This window comes from Vollenhovia emeryi, unplaced genomic scaffold, assembly GCF_000949405.1.
Source record: "Vollenhovia emeryi isolate VEMERY1.0 unplaced genomic scaffold, V.emery_V1.0 DF939270.1, whole genome shotgun sequence".
Classification (NCBI taxonomy): domain Eukaryota; kingdom Metazoa; phylum Arthropoda; class Insecta; order Hymenoptera; family Formicidae; genus Vollenhovia; species Vollenhovia emeryi.
This window is the reverse complement of record NW_011967096.1, coordinates 284,195-310,595: the sequence shown is the minus strand read 5'-3', so window position 1 is coordinate 310,595 and position 26,401 is coordinate 284,195. Positions and strand designations below refer to the sequence as shown.

Below are 26,401 nucleotides of genomic sequence, written 5' to 3'. Positions count from 1 at the left end.
GCACCTCGTGGTATCAAATTGCGGTTGGACATTGTTTTCCTCAAATCGTACGCCCTCAGAAAGGATTTACTGTTACCGAGACAGAAATAATCTTGACGCATTTATATTTCTCACTTCACTTAGTATAAAAATAAGGCAATGTCAAAATAAAATCCGTAATTCTTATTCTCCTCTATCGAATTGAAAAAGATTGACTTACTATATTGAGACAAGAGTAACTTAATATATTTTTGCGTTTAGAATAAATTTTCCCTCTACCTTACAACGCACCAAGTTGGCACCGCGATATTCGACAAAAGACAATACATACTATCATTTTATTCTACACTTTAGAATTTTTCATTTAAGATCAAAATCTTCCTTTCTCTGTGATAAATATATGATTGGCGCTATATCGATCCTATTTTCTGATACATTCAAGTGCAATAGCATTGGATTCGGAAATTTTTTCTGTGGGCGTACTAACGAGATTCTGCCAACACAAGTTTCTCAAAGATAAACGCCTTTCACCTGCGAAGGAGGAAAAGGAACGCATAACGAATCGCCCGTTTGTCTCGCGGCATCCGACGATACCGCGAGGACATTTCTTACCGCGGATCTACGTGGCATTTAAAGATCGTCGTTTCGATTTCACGCGTCGCCGTTGGTGATCGGGATACAATTCGCGCGGCGAAGGCCGTTTTGCCACCTTGAAGCCTACCCGCCGATGTATGTACATACGTACGCTTCCTACGTCGTTACGGGCGTCGCATGCTTAATTGTGCGCCACGTCGGCGTCGTCCTCGTCGTCTCGTCATCCTCGCCGTCGCCGCTTAGGTGCCAGCACGCGTTAATGACGCGTGTATTAAAAACGCGGCCGACTTAAAATAAACGGGCCCCGCGGACCGCGCGGTGATTGATGAGAGAACTCCTCGCCCTTCTCCTCGCCAGTCTCTCTGGCCGGGAGGCCGAGGCGACCGAGAGGACGCGGGCCGAGAGAAACAACTCGAGCTTGTGGTGCGCGAACAACGAAAGAGGCAGTGGTACACCTCGACGATTTGTGTCGCGCTATTTGCACAAGCATGCTGGCACGGAGCTTTCAACAGCGAGAAATTTAATGTTATATAACAGCGCGCGCGCTAGAGAGAGAGAGAGAGAGAGAGATGGTTTATTAGCTTAGGACTCAACATCTCGCGGCACAGCGTACATCTGTATTAGCACGCACGCAGTGTGAAATTTCCATAGGCAAACGTGACTATACGAAATGCCGGAGTTGAACAGCATAATCCGGTAACTACGTGTCCAATTATAGAATAGAATCGTAAGTCATTCAAAGAGGGAAGAGATCCGAGGTTCAGCAGAGATGTCTTATTTTTGACAATCCCAAGTGTCACGCGACGTTTATTTTTACGCACGACGCTCCACCTTGTGCTCGCTCGCGCGCGCGCGCGCGCGCTGGAAGAGCACTCTGGTCGGAGGAACCGCGGTATCATCTATTGGGATTTGTGCAAGGCGCCAGCGCATTACTTCCGGCGCCCGCAGAAGGCACGAATCCGTCAACGTAACGACCTTGGTGACGCGTCGCTTCCTTTCTCCCATGACGGTTAAACGGAATAACAGTAGGGCCCGCGCACTCGTTCGTCGCGCACAATTATCCCCGATATTTTAACGAATCACGTCTAATTATTTATTATTAATTGCCGCTTGACGAAAGCCGCGGTGCGCGGCGGACTGACCCGTCGCCGATTACTCAAAATTCTGAACAAGTCGTTCCCACAGACCGGAGAGAATATTTGTCTTACTAATTTGTAATATTAGTCATTCCACGTGCGAGAGACTCACGAGTAACTCGCGCGCGTTATGATTTATATCCGAGCCGTCCGTCGAGATTGATTTATGCTTCGGGAATTCTACAATACTATAAAAATAGATCGCGATCCGATAATAAAAACGACCGGGGCTCCAAGTGATTCGTCGAAATACTTATCACACGGATTATCACGGGCGTCGGGTAACCAGATAACTTGGCTGATCGCGATAAATCAGGGGAGGGGGATCTACGGGGCCGGGTCCCTCAATTAATCCGCGCACGAGCGCGCGACAAAGAACTCGACGATTTGTTTAAAGGTCCTAAGCAAGGCGCGCGCGTCAAGAGCGGCGATGCATCATGCGTAGGGCGCGTAAGAAGCGCGACATCAAAGGCGCGGCGCCGCCTTTGCGCGCTCGTCGCTTTTAGGCCGCGGGAGCATCGCGCGGGAGAGGTGACGCTGGGAAAATATCATAAATCCACTTTGACGCTTCGCGCCTCGACGCTGTTGTGACGCGCCAGCATCGTTTTCGCCCTGTTTCTCGCTCGATATTCTCTCGTAATAAACGTCACTTATTTTTACGCCGATTCGGCTAACTGCTCGACGCGCGATTAGAAACCACCCTCCCCTGCCCCCTCCTGCCCCCTCCTGCGGGCGAGAACACGGGGTTGCACGGTACACGGAGGGAAAGAAGATCGACGGTTACACGTGGAAAAATGTGATACGACCGTAAATCGCGGTGGCTCCGAAATATATCGCGCGCGTGTACGGTGCACGGTGGGAAACAAACATTAATAGAACGACCGTTAGTCACCCACCCTCGTCAAGACGCGGCGTGAGGGCGCCCTCCGTGCGCGCACGGCGCTACCAATTACATCGCGATGCAAGACTGTGTCACAACAAACTTGGGAGCAAACGCGGGGAGTCGCGGGGAAAATCGTATAAAACTTGAAGTATAAAATCCCCGTCATCCGCGGAGGAGCCCGGGAGGCTGGATCGGGTATTCGCAGCTAATTGAAATTTTAATCTCGGCTCGTGTGAAAAGTTGATAAAATTAATTCCGGCGCGCGAGCGTGCCCCGGACTCACGTTGCACGAACGTGTAAAGAACGACGTCGATTTTATAATTCCTCGGTAATAAAATATACAGCTGCGGAGCACGAGATGAAGATCGGCGAGATTCGAACGAGGACTTTTTCACCCGGGGGCCCCGATACCGCCGCGCGGGATCCCCGCTGGCGTAATTAACATTCGGCACGTTTAACCGGGCCCCCGACGAGCTTCTTGCCCCAACGGGCCCGCTGGAAGTCTTGACCAGACACTGATTAAGACGTGACCGCGGCGTGACACGCCGACAAACATCGAAACCGTCTGGTTCTAGCTGCTCATGTATATCCTCGCGAGGATGCAGTGTCCTGCCTGGGGTCGACGACACCGGTGGAAACGATTGCGCGGGGCCAATATCCCTTTGCGCACGCAACTTTGATGTTAATGGAAATCAAAGCGTCACCTAGTGTTGTACAGACTTGAAAGCAAAAGCGTGTTGTACAAAATTTAATTTATCTCGTAAGGGAGAACGATGTTCGCAAAACAATTCTTTTCTCATTTCTTAAACCGTTGTCCCCCCCCCCATTTTTGATAATTATAATTAGTAATTAGAGAGCGATGCGGCTTACGCCGCCTCTTCTGCAGTTTGAATTCGTCTCCATCTTTCCGCGAGTTGCAACAAAGTCTCCAAGGCACTACAGCGACGATCTCTTTCTCGCATCAATCGTGCATTCGCGCCTGGAGGAAAAAGCGCCGGCCGCATCTCGCTCGGCAATTTTATAAGCATTCTCGCACCGGTATCAATCATAACCCCCGCGACCGCGTTCGCGTTTTTGCTCCCGCGTTCACCCTCCAAAAAGTCCCTCATCGGCGGACACTGGAATGGCAGACGGAACGCCGACGCGTCCATCTCCGGACGGTGCACACCGGTTCTCGATTGACTCGTCATCCATCGATGTTGCGTCCGTCGACATGCGCGAACGGACGGAGGACTCGGTTTTTGTCCGCGATCCCTGAACTAGTGTGGTTCGTGATCGCCATTCTGCATGTCGTATTCCTCGCGCGGCTCCTCTGGTCACCGTCGTCGCCGTCGCCGTCGCCAGGACCGACCTCGACGGACCTCCTAATTAAATACAGTTTTTCATACGCGGGACCCGAATGCACGACGTCCCGCTGTGCGAATCGATCGCGGTTTGACAAATAAATCAAGGAAGGTAAAGGCGGATATTTTGAAACTCGAAGCTAATCATTTCTGGAAGAAACGCTTCGAGATATAATCGGGCAGAGATGATAGAAAGGAAGTTGTGCTTCAAAATGTTGACAAGTAAAACCCACCCTATCCTAGGGAGGTTCCTGATAATTGCGGACCAAGTCCGAGCTATAATCGATTTCGATACTGATCCATTTCTGATCGAGGGAGAAAGAAAGACGATCGCGAGATTGTTCCTGCGAGCACGTCGCTTTCTCGGAAGGCAAACACAAATCGTGGATATAATTAGGCGCGCGTGTCCACGCTGCCGAAACTCTCGCTACGTACCACACTTCTGTTATGCGTCGTCTACAATGCAGTAAACCTGAAGTAGGAGCAGAAGTGAGGAAATAAATCCATTTTATTTCTTACTCCTGCTTCAGCTCTTACGTTTACTCTCAGCGAGTCAGAACGCCATCGGCCAGTGTTGCAAATATTTTTTAAATTATGCCTGTATTTTAGCTTGCTTGCGTCAAAAGCTAAAGGTTATTTTTTCTATTATGGTTCTTTCTTACTCCTTACGCCAGGCTTACTTCACGCATTGTAGACAACGCATGGTATGAACCAAAAAAGACCATAGAATCGGTTGATGACTGGCCTCGCTTTCGAGGAAAAGTATAATAGCTTGAAAATCGATAGCTTGAAAAACGGAGAATTTAGAAAATACGAGCAATTTCAGTAACTTCCTTTAGTTCTCCGAACGATATTATATCTATAAAGCAGTAACAGTAAGATCAGGCCCAGATTAGGGGGGGGGGGTGGCTAAGGGGGCTCACTCGACATAATTTCGTAAGTAATGTGGTTCGTTTATGACATAAATAAAGTTTAAATTTTCTTAATGCAAAGTTTCAATTAACGGGCGCATATTACACTTTTTGCATAAAATGCCCTCCGCTTCTTCGTTAAAGGGAGCCTCTACCCTATAAGCGCCGGGCCTCAAAAATCTTAATCTGGCCCTAGGTGAGATCCTCGAGATATAACATTATCCGCATAACGTGCCAAATTTAAGATTTTTATCTTTGACAGGAGTGACGAGGAAACTCTTAGTACGATCTGACTTTTACATTTTCACGTTACGCCTCGATCGCGCCAGGCTTCGTCACCACCGCGCACGCGTTACTTACGATCTTCGTAAATCGCGCGGCCAACGCCCCGTCGACGCGCGTAATCCCCCCAAACATCGGCGAGCGCGACTCATGGGAGAGCGTTAACGTTCATCTTGGGTGATTAAATAAGTCATATCGCCGGCGTCTCTCCTAACGAAGCGCCGCGAAGCATCCTCATATTCGTCGCGCAGCGTCGGCGTCGTCGCCGTCGTCGTCTGTCGACTGCCAGAAGCAGTTTCTTTTTACCTCTTCCTCCTTCTCCAACCTCCGGCTCCTCTTCTACCATCCTCCGATTCGTTCTTTTCTTTCCTTGTGAGAGATGCAGTATTTATAAGCAGGGACGGGGCCGACGCAAGGGAGGAGGAGAGAAAGAGAAATAAAAAGGACCGAGGATTTCGCAGCACGCGTTCTCGATGGTGTTGGTGATGATACGCGTTCCGTCCTTCTCCTCGCCTTTTCTCCATTTCTTTCGTTCTCAGGAGAAAAGCAGCATCCCGTGTCGTCGTCACTCCTCTTCGGTCTTGCTACGACGGTACCACTCCGCCGTCTCGCCGCGCTGCGAGACTGTAGTTGCTTTGACAGACCGGCGGCTGGCGTGAAAACGCTCGCCAATTAACCAGCAGTGAATTATGCACCTTCCCCTTTACTTAGCCGCTAGTTTAGTAGATGACTTACGTCGTACTTGCCAGCCGACAAGCCACGGACGAATTAGAGTACCATGCTGAACGCCGAGCGCTCCTTCTCTCCCGTCTCTGCCCTCCCTCGCCTCCTCTCTCTTCGATTCTCTCGTTCTTCTAGTGTCTTGGTCCCTTTCTCCTCCTCCTCCTCCTCCTCCTCCTCTTCTCTTCCCGGTGGGCCGGTGCACAAAGCGGGAACGGTGTCGCGAGCAGCCGGACATCCGGTAACTCGCAGAGGTCCCTTTGAAGTCTTTGAGAAGGCAAATTCGCGGGATCGTACGCCGAATGAAATATCGCGATGCGAGCATCCACGCGCCGCCTTTCTGTTCCCTCTGTTCCCTCGCTGGAGCCGCATTGCAACACAGTTGCGCGATGCGTCGCGCGCCCGAATACACGTTAAAGTGGAAAAGGATTACGAACTGCGGAGGACACCACCGCAGCCGGGAAATTATAGCCTGCCTCCTCGCGAGAAACATTTAATTACACCGAGCATTTATCTCTTCTTTATTTCCCGATGGACAAAACTTGGCGCTTCCACGAAGATTATTCGCCAGCTCGACCTGGTTATAGCATTTCGGATATCTTGCGCCCCTACCGAAGTGTATCACAGAACTTGGAAAGACTTGAATGCGCGACGTTAACGTTCGGCTCGTGGAAATATTAGATTACTATTACTGTGATTATCGCGCACCGCGTGTATACTTGCAAAGGCGCAGGTATTGAAAGATAAAATATCGTCCTGTATTTTAGCCTCCGCTGTTGACCGAGATCACTTTTATATATTCCTCTGACGCGGTGATAAATCTCACGAAAAATACTTGTCCAACGGCGGCCTGGAGCACGATTCGTCCGCCGAAGCTCGACGGGCAGCTGACAATACTGCCGTGAGGTGTCCCTCGTAAAATTCGAATTTGTCCGTCGGTCGTTAGCCGAGAAATCCAAAACCATCTTTCGCCCGCCGACTCCGGGCTCGCTTTCTCCCTCGGCTTTTTCTCTCCTTCTCGTGCTGCAGGCGGCCGTACGGCATAATCTACCATCCGTAGAACAATCTATCACGCTGTACAACGAAAGTTTGACGCAATGTCAAAACGCGGACCCGTTAATTTTTCATGTCGTTTCACCCGGAACTCGTGCTGTAACTGCGCCTCCTAACCCCGCTCGTATATACACCGCCGACCTGATCCACGTCGTCGACGCTGGTCCAGCAAGTTGTCTCGACGTTGCCATTCATTATTCACCACCTACACTGATACGCTACCTTTCGACAACGCGGGACGCACTTGCGTGGCGGTGCGCCGGGAAAAGAACGTGTCGCGTATCTGTTTTACAGATTGTCTAGTTAAATGCAGCCCTCCCTTTATTTATTATCGTATTATTCGATATAAAAGGATCGCGTCCTCGCGGAGGGAATATTATTCCGCAGAGAGTCAAATTTCATTTACGGTATGTTGCGAATTATTCGCAGTACGCCGTACGCGATGATCAAAAAGAGATGATTAAAAAGATTTCATTAATGAAATGAATTTATATGATGACATTGCGATTGCGTGTAACACGAATATATTATATATACGACATACCGTATAGTGAAATTTTATTTATAAAATGTAACAGGCGTGCGTTTTAAGTTATGAGATTAAAGGTAGTGGTTTGGAAATTGAATTAGATCGCGTATAATTAATTGGATATTTGTATGCGTTTCGCATATTTTAATTATTGAGATTTTTGCTAATTACCATCTATTCATTTATAAACTACAATAAATATTTTGCTTCTTTTTCAGGAAGGTACGTGAAAATTGCAAGAGAACCGCTTAAGTTAATATATCGTAAGTATTATTGTTAAGTAATATTCAGATTTTGTGTACCTATATATTTTATTATAATTACATTTATTCAAAAATTAATATGTACATTACACTGAGTAGATCGACCGATCACGCTTTGTTCGCGTGATCCATAATATTTGGGATGGACATGCTCCGGTAACGTGCGTGCGAGGTCGGGGTAACCGTCGTAATGTACGCGGAGTCAGTTGTTGGTCGGCCGCAGGAAAGACGAGTATTGTAAGCCAAATAAAGAAAGTTACCGATTATCTTAATCTAAATTGCGCGAGTCATCATTTCCGTCCCATTCTCGCGAATCCATAGCAGAATTGACGCTACAATATTAATGTTTATGTGCACGCCGTGACTACTTGATCTTTCCCGTCCATCGCGTTTATACCTCGCCGATTTTGCTCCGGCAGAGCTCCACCCCAATGTTTTAACTTTATCGCGACCAAAGTATGATTTTATGAGAAACCACGGGCTAAATATGCCCGCGTCGTAAAATTAATGGCGTTTCCATAAAGGAATTCGCTGCTTAAAACTCGATAAAAGCCAATAAACCATCGCCGCAGAGCGCAGTTTAGTCGAGTTTATCGTCTGCCCCCTCTTGAAAGTCTTGGCGAGACGTCCATGTAACCATGGCAAGCACCTATATCCGTTTGCAAAGTACATCTCTCTCTCTCTTTTTCGAGTAAGATGCATGCGTGAAAAGGAAGAGTCGGTGCAGCGGCACGATTTACCGCGTCCTTCGCGAGAATTCGCGACCGGCGACGTCGTCGTATGTGACGACCATTTCCGAAAACGAAAAATTGTTAATTTTCATTAACCGTGACGGCGCAACGGCGCAGCTACACGGGCGAGAAGTTGTAAATGCCATAGAGCACCGTTCGCGAAATCGCACGCGCGAATGGCAAGTGGGAAAGCGGTGCGGCCGAAAAGAACGCGGACAGACTGCGGATTACTCGTGTCGCGATTAAGGTATAGCCGTTGATTTACGTCACGATTGGCTACTTATTTTACTTGCAGATACAAAACGCCGCGAAAATTGAAACGTTTCTCCCGCTCACTCCTTCTCCGGTTTTAGTATAACGATAAATTTTCGCGGGGATTTATACAATATCGGAATAAAACCTAAGCATATCTGCTGTACGTCATAGCTCACGTATGATGGGCGATATCCCGGTGTTTCTTGGGCACCGAAGGCCCTCGCGTTACTGCCGTGGGGAGAACGGGCCGATGAAAAAGGCCGTTAATTCGTCGTTATTGCACCGTGGAAACGCTATAACACTCCAAGTGACCATATAACATCCGTATGCATTTGTGGAATAAAGTAGCCGATTATCGTTCGTTTGCGCGCCATTATAAGATACATCATCCGGACGGCAGATAGCCTTGTCTCCCTCAGCGGCATGACCGTCTTAGAATCGGACCGTTGTACCGAGTAATAATGGTTTATCTGCGACTGGTATTAGCTACCTATATAATGTTACCTTCGCCTCTCACTCACCGACATTTTTGCTCATCGATATCTTTATAGTAACATAAAACGGGTTTATCACGCGATTTAAACACCATTCACGGCGCGGCGCGACACAGCTCACCAATTCCAAACCGTAAAACTTTTCGTTGTCGGGGAAACTTGGCTAATTACGCAAGTGATTCACGTGTCTCCATGCTGCTGATTCTAAAAATTGTATTTACTAACTTTTAGAATTTCAATGGTATATTGTTTCATGTGCGTAGTCACACACGAAGCCGAAGAGTTGCGCAATCGAGTGATTCGTTTAGCTCGATTTGAATTTAATGTCGAATATTCTCCCGACATGTCATTGCGCATTTACGTGATTTGTAACAATTTTTCTTCACTCCGAATCTTCTCAATGCACTTTCGGAGGACGCCGCGCGTTCGTGTACGGACCACCGGCTGAAATGGAGAATACGAGGGGACACTGATACTCACATAACTCCTGAATCCGGCGGACGGGGGGAGCGCCTCGCAACTCTTTGAAGGTTTATGCCGATTCAGAAACGAGTTGATTCATGAAGACGGCATGGACCTCCTTCGGATCTACGGCTTGGTGCACCCCAGGTCGTAGCGGGTGGTCCCGTGAGTTGATTTCTTGTTTCTTCTACCGCAAACCGTGAACGCGGTAGCCCCCGGTCGTTCTTCTCTTCTCTAACTCCGTGGAACGAACGAGAGGGCAAGAGAGCGCCGGAGAACGGCGGAGGAAGAGAGGAGGAAGGTGGAAACGGGACGAAAGCGACGTTCCCCGCTGTCCGCATAGCTATAGGAATTGTCGATTTAAATGTTTACTAATAACCAAGCTTGTCCAGCAACCACCCAGAAGTCGGTCGCTTTGCATTTTTATAAGTACATCCCGGCCGTCCCGGTTCCGAGAATGAGAACGTTTCATATTCATTCACCGTTCTGAAAGGATAGTCCCCTACATCGACTAGGAGCCTCCTCGTGTATGTATTGTCTCTGCTGAATTGCACACGATGCACGATTAGGCCCTCGACTCGAATGGCATAGTAATCAACATGTTACCCGACTCGGAAAAGCGGCGTATGCCCAAGAATACTGAATTGTATTCGATTATCAAGTCGTTCGATAAGTACGATACATATACGGGATGTCTCCGAACTGGCGGTATGACCGAAAGAAAAAACAAAAATCCAACAGGGAAAAAAATTAATTAAAAATGTGAAACAAATTCGTTTGGAGACTCGTACAAAAGGGGGAACAGTATACTTGCTGGGCGCATGTGAATTTTGGCGGTGTGATTAGCGGAGAGCTATAGGTACAAAAATGATAACTCGTTTGCTTTCCGTAATGATTCGTTTATTGCGAAAGGACACAGTCTGTGTGCTGATGTCACGTGTCAGCGCGACACCAGCGAGTTCGCGTGAAATTTTGGACACGAATGACTAAAAGGTGATGGCGATCGTTCACTCTCGACATGACATGATATGTTGACAGCCGTTCTTGTGCCCGTGGCTTCACCTTCGTGTAACTTAGAACGTTCCTTTTTTTTCTTCTACGCAACGGCGGAACGCGACGGAGTTAGTGTTCGCAGCAGATTGCGAGCGACGCGTCATAATTTGCGAGTCGACGTGAGCGGAGCGGTTCGCGATTCGGCAGCCTTTGTCCGTGTTCTTGCGAAAAATTATCACAAGCCAATAATTTTTAGCAAAATAAATAAGAGATAAGATACTTACAAGAAGAGGAACCAAGGGCTGGCCCCGAAGAATCTCTATACGCTCCGGCGATCCCTCGCAATCTGTCGTCGCGATTAACGACCCATACCTCGTCATGCTCGACCGAGTCGACGTGAATCGATAATATTATAAACATTGCAATAACAATCATAATAATAATCATAATAATCATAATAATCATAATAATCGTCATTAATATGAATTATGATCTCAGGTAGGCTAGTAATATAGTGTCTACTCTACATACAATACATACACTGGCCGGACGATTTCTCTACTGGGCCTTTCTCTACTATTTACAAACGCATAAATAATATTAATTATATTATTGTATATCTTTAGATATTTATAATATTTATATGTGTGTAATAGTACTGTCGTGTCATAGTACTTGTCTTGACGCGCTAGTTGTCGTACGGTTATACCGCGATAGAGCCACTATAAGGTAGTCGGTACTACGAGTTTTTCCTTTTTATCAAGAGTAATTGGATACGGAAAATAAACTTGGATCAAAAAGTCGGAGAGAGAGAGAGAGAGAGAATGGGGGGACGGGAGGGGGGAGGGAACGAGAGATAAAAGGAACAGCGACGGTGACATTGAGAAAGAAAAAGAAAAGAGTTGGAGCGGGTCGGGGCAGTATATCTCATCATCTCCCGTTTTACTGTACACTAATTACAAGGTTGTAGTCTCTGATTATTGTCAGCCACACCACACAAAACGCGCGCCTGCGATAAACGTCTCCTTAGCGATCGGTCGCTACGTCGAGTCACACCCGTCCAGGAGATTTGAGTTCCTGAGTCGCGGAGAGACCGCCGCTCGCCGGATGGGGCGAGTGATCGGACCCGCCCGACGACGTCGTCGACGACGACGACGGCGACAGGCCGGAGGACGCGGTGGTCAGTAAAACGGCCGATCCGGCGGTGGTACCGCCAGCCGCGCCGCTACCCCCATTGATCGAGAACGGTTTCACGTTACCGGCGGCGGAGATCGACGAGGACGAGGACGTAAGTATGCTCGGGGCCGTGGATGGCGGTATCACGCCGCCCAGTCCACCCAGTGTCCTCGAGTACGTCTCCAGCAGGGATATGTCACCGGAGCCGAGATGGGGCGCGCCGTACAAGTTCCTGTAGAAGTCCGCGTGCGGTCTCACAAACTGCGTGCCCGGATGTATTGGGTGGAGAGGATGATGATGCAAACGGCTGGCCAAAGGACTCACTATCTTGCCCCCTGCAGTGCTGCCGCCACCTCCACCGCCACCCCCACTGCCAATGCCGCCTCCGCCACCGCCCGTTCCGCCGTAGGGTGACGTGAGACCCGTCATCGTGGCTGGATTCGTATTTTGCTGATCGCCGTCCTTGCTCGCCATATCCGCCAGCGACCAGATCCGCGGCTTCGTCGTCACCGCGCTGCCCGTGGACGGCGCGCTGGTGCTCGGCGGCAGATGATGGTGCTGGCTACCGGGGGACGTGCTCTCCGGTGACGGGTGACGCAACAACCGACCGTGATTTGGGGTGAGATACGCCGGATGCTGCAGCTGCAGCGGATGCCTCGGCTCCCTCTGATCGTACAGGCATTCCGGACTGTCCGGACCGCTGTCCGCTCGCGACTCGCTCCACTCGCTCTCGGTCCTACCTTGAACGCCCGCCGACCCACCACTGCCACCGTGCAGTAGGTCCAAACGGTGCGCCGGTCGTTCCCCGTCCTCGCTGGAACCTGTACCCGAGTCTTTCGAATCTGAACCGAGAAGAAAAAGTCGAGTGTCGTAATGTGCGGAACAACGTGACTCCGGTTTGAATTTTCTATTTATTTAACAATTTAAGCAGAGAATTCTTCAACTACTGTAAAGTCGGCATCTCTTCTTCAACAGTCGAAAGCTTTACTAATCGTTCCAATTCCACCAGTGTGTGTTTTACAGTGCCTAATAGGTTTTAGAAGTTGATATGGGCAAAAAAAAGTTATTTTAAATATCAAGGGTTAACTTCCCGTTGTACCTCGAGTTCGTTTCAACTACAAGATTTTCTGGGACAGTTCCTGGCAAAATTGAACAATAATTTCTCTCGTTAACTATTTTTAAATAATTTCCTACCCTGACCGCTGGCATCTTATTTTTTAAAACTATGCGATGCAGACAGTTGCGACGGTTCTTCAAGAGTACGTATTTTTGATCGATACGAGTGATATGTGCATGGACGATTGAAGTAAAAAATGTTGTTAGAGAACAAGACTCACCTAGCCGATCTTTCTCATCGACGCTCTTCCTTCCGCTATCATCGTCTTCGTTGTTATTATCTTCGTCTTCGACACGGTTTCTTGGCTCCCACGTCATTTTATTTTCCTTTTTTAAGCGCCTCCGCGCGTTCGCGAACCACGTCGACACTTGTGTCAGTGTCATCTTGGTAATAATAGCCAACATGATCTTTTCGCCTTTCGTGGGATACGGATTCTTCTTGTGCTCGTTTAGCCACGCTTTCAGCGTGCTGGTTGTTTCCCGTGTCGCATTTTTTCGCCTCGCACCATTCAGATCCACGGCATAACTGCAACAAATTAAAATGAGAAAAATTACATGCACAGTAATCCTCACGTACAATAAGCGTTGAATTATTCTGTGGAAAATATTTTCGTAGTGCAAAAAGTGCGAACAAACGTAAGCAATAACGATTCAATGGCGAGTGTATGAAAGATCATCGCTGTGTGTTTATATTCTTAATAACGACTCGAGTCTCGCAACCGGAGCGCGGATGCAGAAACTTGCGGGTTAAATCACGCGTTTATTATCCCGTAACTGGTCTAGTAGGCTTCGGAACGATTCCCGGACCTCGCCAGACCAGTCGAGGATTAAGTTCTACCTCAAATGCGTTTTCGTTCGAGAGAGAGAGAGAGAGACACGTGACCCGGATAGACGCATACATGGGACACGATACTTTATACGCGAGTGATCGAAAATAAACGAGGCACCGAACAAAGCTGACGTTCAGGGAGAGAAGAGGGAGGCTAAGCGGATCCTCCGCGAAAACTCGCGTCGAAAAACTTATCTCATCGTGGGGCTCGTTATGCCTTCCCCAACGTCGGTATAAAAGTCCGAGTCCTGCTCGGTTTGAAGAGCGATATAAGCGGGTAGAGGTAGGTACTACTTTCATCCCGAGAGCAGATCTCTATCTAACAGTTTAAGCTCTTTCCTTCCATCCTGGCCAGGAAAGAGAGCAGAGGAGCGAAGGGGCGGGACAGGGGGAGGGAAAGAAGAGGAGAGCAGGCAACCTCCTTCTTGCCTTCCACCTCACTCTGTCGGACCGAAGCGACCGACCCTCTGGGATCCCATTACTAAAAGACTAACCCTTATCAAAGATTAAACTTCGGTATAACTGCTGAATCGACGGGATCGAAATTAAATTTTCCACCACCAAGGCGACCGGCGAGGACTCACGGATACTTTCTCCCCGCTTTTTTTTCTTCCATTCCCTCTGTCTTTCCCTGCTTCTCGTGGAATTTTATTTTACTTTCTTCCTATTCGTCTCTCGTTTCCTTTCGCAGTCCTTTTCCTTCGCGTGTGAAGTCCGGCCGAGATGTCGCGATCCGAAGCCCCGGGTGTCTCGAGAGAGCTATATGAAATCGCCGATCTAATCGGAAACGATTCTCTTAATCATATTCATCATTAATGATTGCAACCGTTACCGAACTCTGTCGCAAATGCGAATAATCTGACATAGTTTCATCGGGAATTATAATACATGAAAAAAGTTCCGTCGCACGAAAGCTGCATGTTAATTGGTCTTACGCCGGAAATGTTTTCAGCACACGAGCGCAGTTGCAAAGCAAACGAAAGTTTATACGAATTCTGGGCGTGAAAAACCTCCCTCATAAAAATACCGCTGAACGACGAGATATCGTTTATTCAAATCCCCAACTGGCACCTCCGCCACACCTTCTGGACTCCGGCGGTGGCCCCGTCACGGCGCGTCGCCATTATTGAGCTTTATTTTCGCCTTCGCACACTCCGAGACGTATCCGACGACGGGGCGAGGGTGGAAAGGCGTGTATGGACGCGCGACTGACGTCCCCGGTGTTGCGTGGCGTTGGGTAGGCTAGATATAGGGACGGTGAGCGTGGAAGTGGCGGCGGGAGATGGGAAATTAATAAAACTGTCACTTATCTACCCTTCTCCCGGAGGCAGGCTTACACACGGCATTTCTCGCTTCTCTATCTTCGTTGTCACCCTCCGTCCTCGTTCGCCACCTCCCTATCTCCCTCCGTCCTTCCTCGCGCTATCTACCCATCGCACTTTTCCCGCTCCTATTTGTCTCGCTCCGATTCCGGGGCGCCCCGCATGCGGGATTTGAAGCAGCTGAAACGAAGCGCTAAACATTTCAATTTGGCATCAGGCGCGCTTCCATGCCACGCGCGCGCGCGCCTCCCCCGCGCACGCCCTGATATACATCTCTCTGTCTTCTCGTCTTTCGACCTATCCCATCCTTCCGCTGTGTATTCCTCGTCCTATCCGCTCAACGTCAGGTCGCAGACGCGGAAAGTCGGAGACGCGCGTACCGCTACCGTTCGTCGAGAGAGAACGGTGCGGGCGAAGGCGAAGGGTGGCTCGGACGAGTAGCTAGCCGAAAGGAGGCAGAGGATGCACGAGATGGACCGACATCGATAAAACGGGGGCAGGAAAAGTGCGAGGAAGACGGAAAAGAGCCAAGAGTACCAAGAGGAGGTGGCAGGACGGGCGGCGGTAGCGGCGGCGGAGGCGACGGTGGCGGCGGCGGCGGCGGCGGGGGGAGGGCGGATGGCTTAACCCCGGTCTGTTTGCGAGGAGCAAATGGCGTTCTGCAGTTATTTTAAAATTCAGCCGGTGGCAGGGGGCGCGGATCGGATTAAAAAATCAGAGTGGAAGCTTGTTTCTCATGATAACAGCCAGCCGCCCCGAGAGCGGCAACTGCTGGTGCCGCTGCTTTCTCCCGATTCCGCCTCCCTGCCACTCCTCCGCTCCGTCTCTATCTCTCTGTTTCCTCCATCCACGCACCGAGCCTGTTTCCCGTCTCTTTTCTTGGCTCTCACTCCCCGTTACTCTTTCTCCTACGTCCCTCCTGCCCTCTCCTCGCTCCGTACCGAGTGATTCTCCCAATCTATCTCCCGTATAGCCGCTACCTCCGGTATCATCACCGCCACCGACCATCGCTATCGCCATCGTCAACCGTTTTAAATATACGACAGTTATACGTGTGTATGTACGTATGTGCGACGGACCGGTAGAATATAGACGAGTTCTGTGCATTTGTCGGAGATATATAAATATATATGCAAATGCACCGCGTCTAGGTGTGCGTTGATACGCGTACGTATGCGCGGCATCGCGCGCATCCTCCTCTCCTCTCGCGCTCTGCTCCACAACTGATCGCATCAAGTGCTTGTTTCCATGGTGATTGCTAATCGGGCCGCGCCTCGTGTTCTATCCTACGCCATTTCCATCTTGTAATGCCGCTTTCGCTGCTTCGCGAAAAACTCATTACGTTGCGGCCATACAAATTTTCCGCTTCTCATCCTTGCGAGAGATACCTGTTTTTATCCTGGACACAATCTTTCTTTCGCGTTTCGGGAGAATCCGTGCTGCCGTTACACATTTCGAGAGCAGATCCTTATTGGGAGAAATACTTTCGACAATGTCACTTCCGATTTCTTTGCCGCATCCCAAAGGCATTCCCGATGTAGGTGTCGCAACTTTCTTTACCGATACATCGTGACTATAAAATTTCGTTTCCAGTCTTTGTACAGGAAATGCCAACTATAAATGTTAAGAAGCCAGCCGAGAAAACTAATTGTTGTAATATCGTTTATAAAAGTGAATGTCCCTGTGATTGAACATGTTTTAATGATTAAACCGCTAATAATATATTTGTATCAAGGTGTAGACCGCTGAGGGCATTGTGGTGTACAGATTTGCGGCATTACTGGGCATTTTTGGGCAGTAAGCCTTGCTTTAGGCATTATAAAGATAAAATACAATAATAAGATAAAGTAATGCCCACTGGGCATTAGTAGGCATCGGTGTACAGGATATTGTCAGTTGAAAATATTGTTTAATGAGCACACGATCATTGAATCTGTATTACTCAGTGATTAAGACATGACTTGTTTTTCAGTACAATAATCGGCATTGCTTATATTCCACTAAAGTTATAACTGATTTATTAGCGGGACGTTAATCTTACTATATTAATTTTTACAAATGGAGAAAATAAAAATGTCAAACACAAACGGTGCTTATTAGTACGTGCAAAATGCAGTTAACAGGAACATTAGGGGAGTATTGTTTCATAAAATCGCTGTTAGCCAGCAATTTGGGGAAATACGGATATATTGATCGAGCAAATGTAAAGTAAATTTAAATACAAACGCGTAACGATGCGTATAAATTATCATTAAGCGGCCACTGTACAATGTTTCAAGCATGCTAACTCAATGTGTACACGAGGTGTTGATTTAATCCCCCGAAGCACTTTGATTAATGCAAGTCGTAAAAGTACTATCGCCGATATGCGCAACACATTCCCATTGACGTAAACTGCGTTACACCCAGCGTGGACTTCTACGAGATAATTATAACCTTCGTCTCGAATTTAACACGTATCGGATATCACGACAGTGTATGAAGCGTCACTATTGCTCTCGATTGGACTACAAATTTGTGGTGGACTGCGATTTGCATATCTCGCATACTTGGACGGTGTACGGCGCGAAGGCAGATATATTTTTCGATCCGGACGGCTTATCCGTCAAACCGCACGACCGCGCGGTTCGCGGCTGACATTCTCCGAGCGATGGACCGCTATTGTGAATATATTTCTCGTAGATAACGCAACCGGTTCTCCGCGCGCTTCCATGGCGCGGATGAAGCTCCGGAGTCCCGCAAGGTCCAGCTAGCGTTTTCAAGACGGGAATCTCGAGCCGACCATTAAAAGCCAACCGAACGGCCATTTCTTTCGCCCTTTTCCCGTCGACCGGTTAGCGTAAACGCGTCCATCAAGATGTAGCCTTCGGAGAGGGTGGAAATGGGAGGCCGGGGGAGGGAGAGCCCCGGGGGTGACCAAGGGCAGTTCACCTCGGGGCAGGTGTGCGGTTGGCATGACTCCGCCCCTCGTCACCGGCCCGTAACTAGGGATGATATCTAACTTCGTCCTCCGTCCCGCTCCCTCTCTCCTGGGCCCTCCGTGCCCCCCCGACGCTCCTTTTCAGATACGGTCGTCATGCCTTATGTTTTATCAGCGCGTTACTGCGGCCATTTCAGTGCTAGACGCCATCTTTCCGCGGCACGACCGTCAACGCACGCACGAGGGTTGCGCGCATCTTTCCGTCCAGTTTGTCCCAAAGCCCGCCCGCTCGCCTGCGCACCATCGCCGTCCCTGTCGTTTGTGGTCGCGCTTGAGTTTAATCAGCCGCGGGTACGCGGCTAGACTGGTTTGCGGCCCTTTTCGTCCACCCGCTTTCCGTCGCGGTGACCTTGCGAGTCCTCGCGAGACAGGTTGAAAATAGAGCGAAGTGGGAGGTTTACTTGGGGCAAGAAAAATCAGGCGCGTTATATCGCGGATGTTGCACAACTCGCACATTCACCGCCGGCATTTTACGTGACTTTTTCTTCATGCTAATTGAATTAGTTTATATCAAACAGTACAATGAAATATAATTCGTAGTATTCAATTGTACAAAAATATGATGTATTTGACTGCCGTCCATTCATTCCATTTATTTGACATATTGAACGAGTTTCATAGTTCATTAGATCCGAAATGCTTTTATTGATAAAATGTTATTATTGATGGAAACTTTTGTGTTTCATGTGTTATTCTAAATAAATTCGTTCTAGTAGGCCGAGCACTTGCATGACCTAGATTGATTTAAGTTCGAATCGCAGCTGATGATCGAAGACTGGTATACGCGGTTCCAGTATCATGTACTTTGCCAGATGCTCGTAAATGCTGAATCAGACTAGCAATTGTCAACGCGCACTGGATTGGGATAGGCGGTTGTCTTATAGCCAATGAGAGCGAAGCAGCCAGCGATTTAATCGACTCTCATTGGCTAGAAGACAATCGTCAATCGTCAATCCAATCCGAGTCTGCAATTGCTGGTCTGGTTCGGCCTTTAGATCAGCCGCGCGGAGGGAAAGATGGGACGGAAAGACAGGATTCCGTGGATGAGAACGAATGCGAGTTGTAACGCGAGGACGGAATTCTAGTTTGACGACGCGGCAACATGCTCTTGATACTTGGAGCATATAAATATTTGCGATGACTGGGGACCACGATATACGAGATGAGAAAGCGCACAGGCGGGGAAGCAAGAACGAGAGAGAGGGAGAGAGAGAGTCGGCCGATTATTAGTGTCAAGTTACAGTCGACCGGCGGGAGGAGACGGCACATTGGCCACGGTATATTCACTCCCGCAGTTTACACGACACGAGCGTCTAGTGTGGTACCCGAATGTCGTCACGTTAAGCTCTTAGAAGCGCTTAGAAGCGCGTCCTCGCGTCGCCACGCCTCGCTTCGCCTCTCCTCGCTCGGGAGGAGGAAGTTTTGTCACCGCGGTGTGACAGTCGGTTGTTCCGCATCCAACTTTATTACCAGTTGGTCGCACTGTGACAGATCGATCGTAAACTTGGCCGGATATGTGTGTGCGTCTCGCCAGAACGGCGGCGAAAGGTCTCTCTCGCGCGCTCTCTCTCTCTCTCTCTCTCTCTCTCTCTCTCTCTCTCTCTCTCTCTTCCTCCGCCCGCGTGTCGACGTGTATGCGTACACGTGTTGCAATGCATCCCGCCACGTACGGAGATTATGCAATCTTGCTCTCCGTCTGTCTCTCTTTCTCTCGCTCGTCCTCCGGCTGTCCCAGCGAATATCACCGAGTTTATACAAAATGATACACGGTGCGCTACTTTGTCACACGATCGTTTAAATCCGTCCGCGTAACGCACTCTAACTCCGTCGTCCGTGATTAAAGTCACGCTGAATTATCGCGAGTCGGGATTATTGCCGCGCGCTTCTCGACCGTTGTCGTTGAACTTACGAAATTTATGGAAGCACGCTTCCTGCGCTCCGCGGAAAGATATGCGGCCGGGAGTAACGGATCGGCGATCGCTTAATTACTAATTAGCTCGCACTCCCGGGCATTCGTCTTCCTGTTTGCTGCATTGTCGACTTGACGAAGCGCGCCGTTTAACAAGTGATTCTGTAAAATAAAATCGAGCAGAGGAAAGATCGCTTATCTCTCGCCTAGGCCGTGAATTTACGAAACGCTCCGTGGAACGAAATGTAAGATGAGGTAATTTATCGCGCGCTCTCTAAACTTACGATTTACCACGCCGACGAGTCTTCCGCTTGATATTTCTGTACCTCTTAATCGAGACGTGTAATACTCTCATGAATTATTTACTTCGTATAACCGAAACGGCCTCGCCGATCAACGCCGAATCTCATCTTGGACATTTTTCTAAAGTTGGTGATCGCGCTCGGTCAAGAACGCACGGTTTCCCTCGCTCTGGCACTGCAATCGGTGCAGCGTTTCGCCATTTCTCGGCAACGTCCGTTCGACCGTCGAGAGAAGGCAGCGCTATCGGGTGGAGAGGGGTGCGGCCAAGTCATTAAATCCTGACGCGCATACATAGCCGGGGCAGGACTAATCTACGTCCATTAAGCCTAATGGGGAAAGAGCGGCGTGCATTCCGCGGGCTGCCTGTCACGCGGTTCGACGAATCGCTGTCATCCGCATGTTGCCGAAGAAACGAAGCTGCGCGCGCGGGCGCGGACCCCGCGATCCCTCCGTCTGACGAAAAACGAGTGTCGCTGACTTTTCCGCCGTACACGTTCCCCTCAACCCTTACCGACCGGGCAAAAACCGTCCCCCGGGACTGAAACCGGGTCATTAAACGGCCGTACATCATCCACGCGAGACGTATCTCACGGGCGGGGCACCGAAGGGTGCGGGATACCAGCCCCGCCTCGTCTCATTAGCCACGAAATATTTCGAGTCCTATCGGCATCGAGCGGAGGAGCAACGCTACCGTTGAGGCATCCTTTAGTTTCCAAATGACGATTCAACTGGCCTTTACACCGAGGAGCGCCCTTCGGCCGCGAAGCGTTAACTCTCCTTTCAAGATCATCGTGATAGCGCTAATTTATCTCGCTGCGCTGAAGGCCTGCGTCCACGATGCTACAACTTGGTCCAAGTTCTAGTTCCGAGAAATGTGTAGCCAATCAACTTGCAGCTATTCCATAACAGCTTGATGATAAACTCGGACCAAGTTCTAGCATCATGGACACAGCCCTTAAGGCAATTCCGTCGTTAACTTGGAAGACTGCTTTTCTCGCGAGAGCGCACGTGTTTGTGCGCGATTTAACATGACGGACAAATGTGGTTCCTCGAGGGGAGGGAGTCTTCTTTTCTCCACCGATAACCGCGCTCGTTCACATCTCGTGACTTTGTAGGCATATACATTAGGATTCACGCGCCGTGCCCGCTCGGGATGCTCGTTCGAGACTCGAAGCGCGTGCCGACACACCGGTGTCGTTGTACGTCGACACGCTTAATAATACTACGTATCGGCGATCGCCGCCCAACGATACGCCGGGCATAGACCAGGCGACGACGACGTAAGCGGGCCTGTTGCCGTACGACGGAGGGGGGGGGGGGCCCTGTGCTCGCCGCTTTCTTATTGTCTACCCTATATGTCTCCGGAAGCAGGGCCAATCCGCCGGAAAGACGAGACCGTTAACCCGCACGATCCCGAGACCTTGCGGCCGTGCATGCCAACGCTGCATTATTGGCTTTTTGTATGCTCATGTTAAGTGGTCGTCGCGCACGCTCGCGCATAATGCGCCAGATCCTTCACACCTCCCTGGTTCCCGATTCAAGCGATAGTTCCGGGCTTGGGCGTTACCGAAAACTCTCCGCCGCGCATCGCACGCTCGCGAGGATAATAATTAATCGTTTCGCGATGGAGTTACAGCTGTCGCGTGGTCAATAAAAGTGACCGAGGGGTAAACCGCTGGGGGCACTGTGGTGTACAAATTTACGGCATTACTGGGCATTGCTAGGCATTTTTTGGGCATCAGTTTGGGCACTGAGTCTTGCTGGGACATTATAAAGATATGATAAGATAATCAATGTAGGAAATTGGTAATCGAGACAACTGGCAAGTTCTAATTAAAGGAAGTTCTTGCGAAAAATATTACCTCAGCCAGGATTTGAACCTAGACCTCCCTACACTCTAAGCTAGCGCATTAATTTGGGCATTATAAAGATATAATAAGAAAGGTGCAAATTGGAAATTTGTATATTGAGTTCTTCCCTGTTCCCTGCGTATCAGAACTCTCGGGGAACTCGCAGAGAACTCTCAGAAAAGCTCAGAGCTCGCAGAGAACTCTCGCTGCGAATTTTGCGAGTGCCCTGTGCATGAGAACTCTTGGGGAACTCGCAGAGAGCTCCCAGGAAACACTGAGAGCTCGCAGAGAACTCTCGCTGCCGATTTTGCGAGTTTCCTGCGCATGAGAACTCTCGGGAAACTCGCAGAGAGCTCTCAGAAAATCCCAGAACTTACAGAAAACTCTCGCTGCCAATTTTGCGAGTTCTATGCGAGTTAGCTGCGCATGAGAACTCGGGGGACTCGCAAAGAACTCTCGGAGAAATCTCACAACTCGCAGAGAACACTCGCTGCGAATTTTGCGAGTTCCCTGCGCATGATAAAACAAGATAATAAGATAAAGTAATGCCCACCGGGCATTAGCAGGCATTGGTGTACATGATTTCGATTAGCGGTTACCCCTCGAAAGTAACGTTATAATAGATTCCGATTTAAGCGATAAGAGTAGAGAATGGTTAATTCTGTACGTTAAAAGGATGGGCTTTTCATTTAATAACAAGTTATATCGCGAGCTGCAGTAATTCCTCGCGCTTCAGACGTGCCGGTTAGATGCTAGGAGAAAGTTGCGCGCTGAGAAACTGTATAAGAAAATTGTGTATATATATGTATATTATGTGGGACAAGTTAACCCGGAAGAATGATAAATAAAAGTGAGTACATGTTAAACTTCAAAGTCAGTTTTCGCTCCCGCAAGAACGAGAATTCAAGTAACATTCCATCCTTTTAACGATAAGATACGTCAATAACAAGCGCCTTGAGACTCGCGCACTACTTTTTCAACTAATTAACGTAAGCGTTTCCGTCTAATTCTACGCGGCGCGATTGTGTTAGAAGATACGGGCGCGCGTACGATTCGATAAAGGGTTGAAACGTAACACGCTTTATATACGAGTCGAGGAAAGCTTTCACGTACGTCGTGCGAGTCCGTTCGCGTCTCGAAACGCGAAGGAAACGCGAGAACGGGGCGTGTCGCCGAGGCGCATTAGCTGAATAAGCGTAATTCCGCAAGAAGGAAAAAATCGGTCTACTCCTTCGGGCAGCCCTTCGCGTCTCTTCCGAGAAACCCGACGAGAGAGATGGGTGTAAAATTTTATTCGGAAAGGGGGACGCTCGATTGCCATCCCGTGTCCTCGCGTCCACGAGCCTGACTGGCGCAGGTGCGGCTACGATCGCGCGCCTCGTCTTCATCGCCCGTTGACAGTCCGTGGAACCCGCGTGTAGTTCCGGTGCGGCGCGGGGCCCGCGGATCCGGCGCGGTGGGTCCCCGCAAAGGAGGACCTCGGTCGCCCGGCCACGACTAGAGCGAATGGATGCTAAGCAAGCTGTATTACCCGATCGTTTCCTTGCATACGAAGCGACCATCGCCGGAAGTGCGTCACGCACGGCAGTATAGATTCCACGCGTTAACCGCTGTTGTCAACCAAGCTCGCCACTTCGCCTTTAGAGGAGCGTCTCTCCCGCCCGTCCCTTCGTGTCGCGGCAAAATACGTGATCGTCTCTTATACATATATATATCTATATATCTATTTTTATTATCTCTCGTGCATATAATTTATTTTCCCCGGGTGCAGCGGGATATCGGACGCCTCGATCAATGGCATTGACGCAAAAGAGCGCTAGGAATTGAATCTTTATCAAATTTGTTGACATGCGTCATCGCTAGATATTATATGTATAGAGAGATAAAACCGCAACGCTCGGAATAAAATTTCAACAGTTGCATATGCGCTCTCTCGGTAAAAATCTCATTAGAGACCTATATTCACTGTGATTCAGGCGTAAACGAGCCAGCCGTGATATTCACGCGGGAATATTTTAAACGGCCGGCTAATATCCAGCGGTAATTAGTTAGTTTACATAGTTATTGGTCGCATTTACATAGATACGGCCATCGTAAGATCGTGCACGCGCACAGTGTCGTAGCTCGCCGGTCGCGCGTGAAACGTTTTACGACGGTCGGAGTTTCTCGACTCGAGCACCCGCGGCATAAACGGGCGAGGCCCCGGAAACGGCGACTAAACGTTAATTATCGATATTTCGGATGACCTCGCGCGTCAATCGCTCGCAACGTCGCGTCGCCCGCGCCGCCGCCGCCGGACGCTCTCTCCGAATTTTAATCTTCATTGTCCTGGTGATCCGACTTGAATTTATCATACGAGACCTTTCGCCACGACTGATCTCGAGCGCGCGAGAAAAAACGCGCCGTGGCGACAGTCCCGGGTCAGTTGAGCGCTAATTTATTGGAATGTTTATGTGTTTCTCTCGCCTTATCTCCGTTCGTGCACCAGCGTATCGACTGTGGAGAGGAAAAGGAGAGCGTTACAACCTGATTTCTCTCTCCTTCTCTCTCTCTCTCTCGCTTCCTCTTTCTCGCGACGGAAAAGGCATTAAAGCGCGTCGACGTTGAAAATAACGTGGCGCATCTCGGAGATTACGAGGTAATTAAGATTCGTCTCGTAGGTTTGCGAAAGAACGCTACGTTCTTGCTACGAAGCGGGAATACTTCTTCAAGTATAACATTGTTTCGGTGGTGTTAAAACAGTTATCACGTCTGCTTCAGCGCCGAGGTGATAAATAAAATTGTAGCGTGGCATTTGTTATCACTCGCGAGAATCTCTTTCCGGCAATTTTTATCTCCCTGTGTGTGAACTAGCATGGCGCGCGCGCGCGACGTTCATTTCGCTCGGATTGCTTGCGTTCCTCGTGCAAGCGGACTTTTCTGATACCGCAGACGCTATCTGTAAGTCAGCGGGTCAGTTTTTTGGCAATTGTACAGTCCGGTTTGAAACAATAATCGAAATTCGTTCGGCTCGCTTGCATTCGAGATGCAGTTTGTTATCTAATTAAACGGCTGGTGTTTTCGCTCGGGTTCGAATCTGTATGCATAGTAAATATCGACGTCATTGCGCTAAACGTGTAACGCCATGCAGTTCGTACGGTGAATAATTCGGAAAATATTGATAAGACTTACCCGTTGAAGGGATAACTTGCGAAAGCGGCATCGTAAGGGTGGTACATCGAGGGATAAGGCCACGCTGCTGCGGCTCCAGCCCCCAGGTTTTCTTTGAGATCTAGACCGGCGGCCTGTAACAGGACAAACGAATGCCTCGGTATTTCAGCTCTGTAAATGTCGCGCGCGATTATTACGATACATATAAAAAAGAAGTAATAAGATAAAAGAAGACAGTTGATCGGCGAATTAATGACATCGATAACAACAATTATTGTACGAGACTGTTTTATGTCGAGAAAGTAGCAGTTTTATATGCCGTCCAGTTTTCTCGCCGGTACAAATACATGTATACGCCATTAACGGCCGCGCCGATAATTTTCACAAGTCATCTCGAGTGGCCGTGCGATCGCAGAAACGGATCTGCACGCGCCACGAATTTATTCCGATTATTGGCGCACGCATGTATGCATCCGCCAAACCCGGTCGCTCGTTATCGCGGTTTTTAAATGAAATCGCACAGAATGCGGTTAATTGCTCGAAAGAGATCCATTTTTACGAACGAACGTCGCAATTAGCCCGTATCGAGCCCGGCCGCTCGGCCCGATCTCCGATGCATCAATGATGATGAAAGAATAGCTGGTAAAGCGCTGATAATAATAATTAGGATCGATGTGTGTGGCTCTCTTGTTTGCTTCTCTAACCCACGACCTCGCTTATACGCGACAGGATGGTCGCCATTAAATTTCTGCCGTATTTTATCTAGCGAGTATAATAGGCTCGTAAAAGGGCACTTCTCTCTCTCTCTTCAACTTTTTTATCATACAAAAGCTCATTCCGACTCGTAATTATTTTTCTGTGCGGCTTGTCTAACGTTTCAGGGGACTTGTCACATAGTGTATAATAAATAAAGATTCTATTTACTTTCTCCCTCTCTCTCTCTCTCCTCAAATTTTTTATGATACAAAAGCTCATTCTGACTCGTAATTATTTTTCTGTGCAGCTTGTCTAACGCTTCAGGGGACCTGTCCCAGAGTGTTTAATAAATAAATATTCTATTCTATCTCTCTCCCTCCCCCTTCTTTCTCTCTCTCTCTCTCTCTCTCTTCAAATTTTTTATGATACAAAAGCTCATTCC

The 26,401-nt window shown here is 48.9% G+C and overlaps 1 protein-coding gene across 1 annotated transcript in view; it reads right to left on the bottom strand.

Moving 5' to 3' along the window:
- Nucleotides 1-11,661: 11,661 nt before the first annotated feature.
- LOC105559458 (iroquois-class homeodomain protein IRX-6) overlaps nt 11,662-26,401 on the bottom strand; it is a 32,911-nt gene continuing 18,171 nt past the window's right edge. Inside the window, exons 3-5 of the mRNA XM_012007746.1 lie at nt 25,285-25,397; nt 13,142-13,446; nt 11,662-12,646 (exon numbers count right to left, since the gene is read on the bottom strand). Coding sequence (XP_011863136.1) covers nt 11,679-12,646; nt 13,142-13,446; nt 25,285-25,397 — 1,386 coding nt within the window. The 3' untranslated portion in view covers nt 11,662-11,678. The remainder of the gene's footprint in view (nt 12,647-13,141; nt 13,447-25,284; nt 25,398-26,401) is intronic.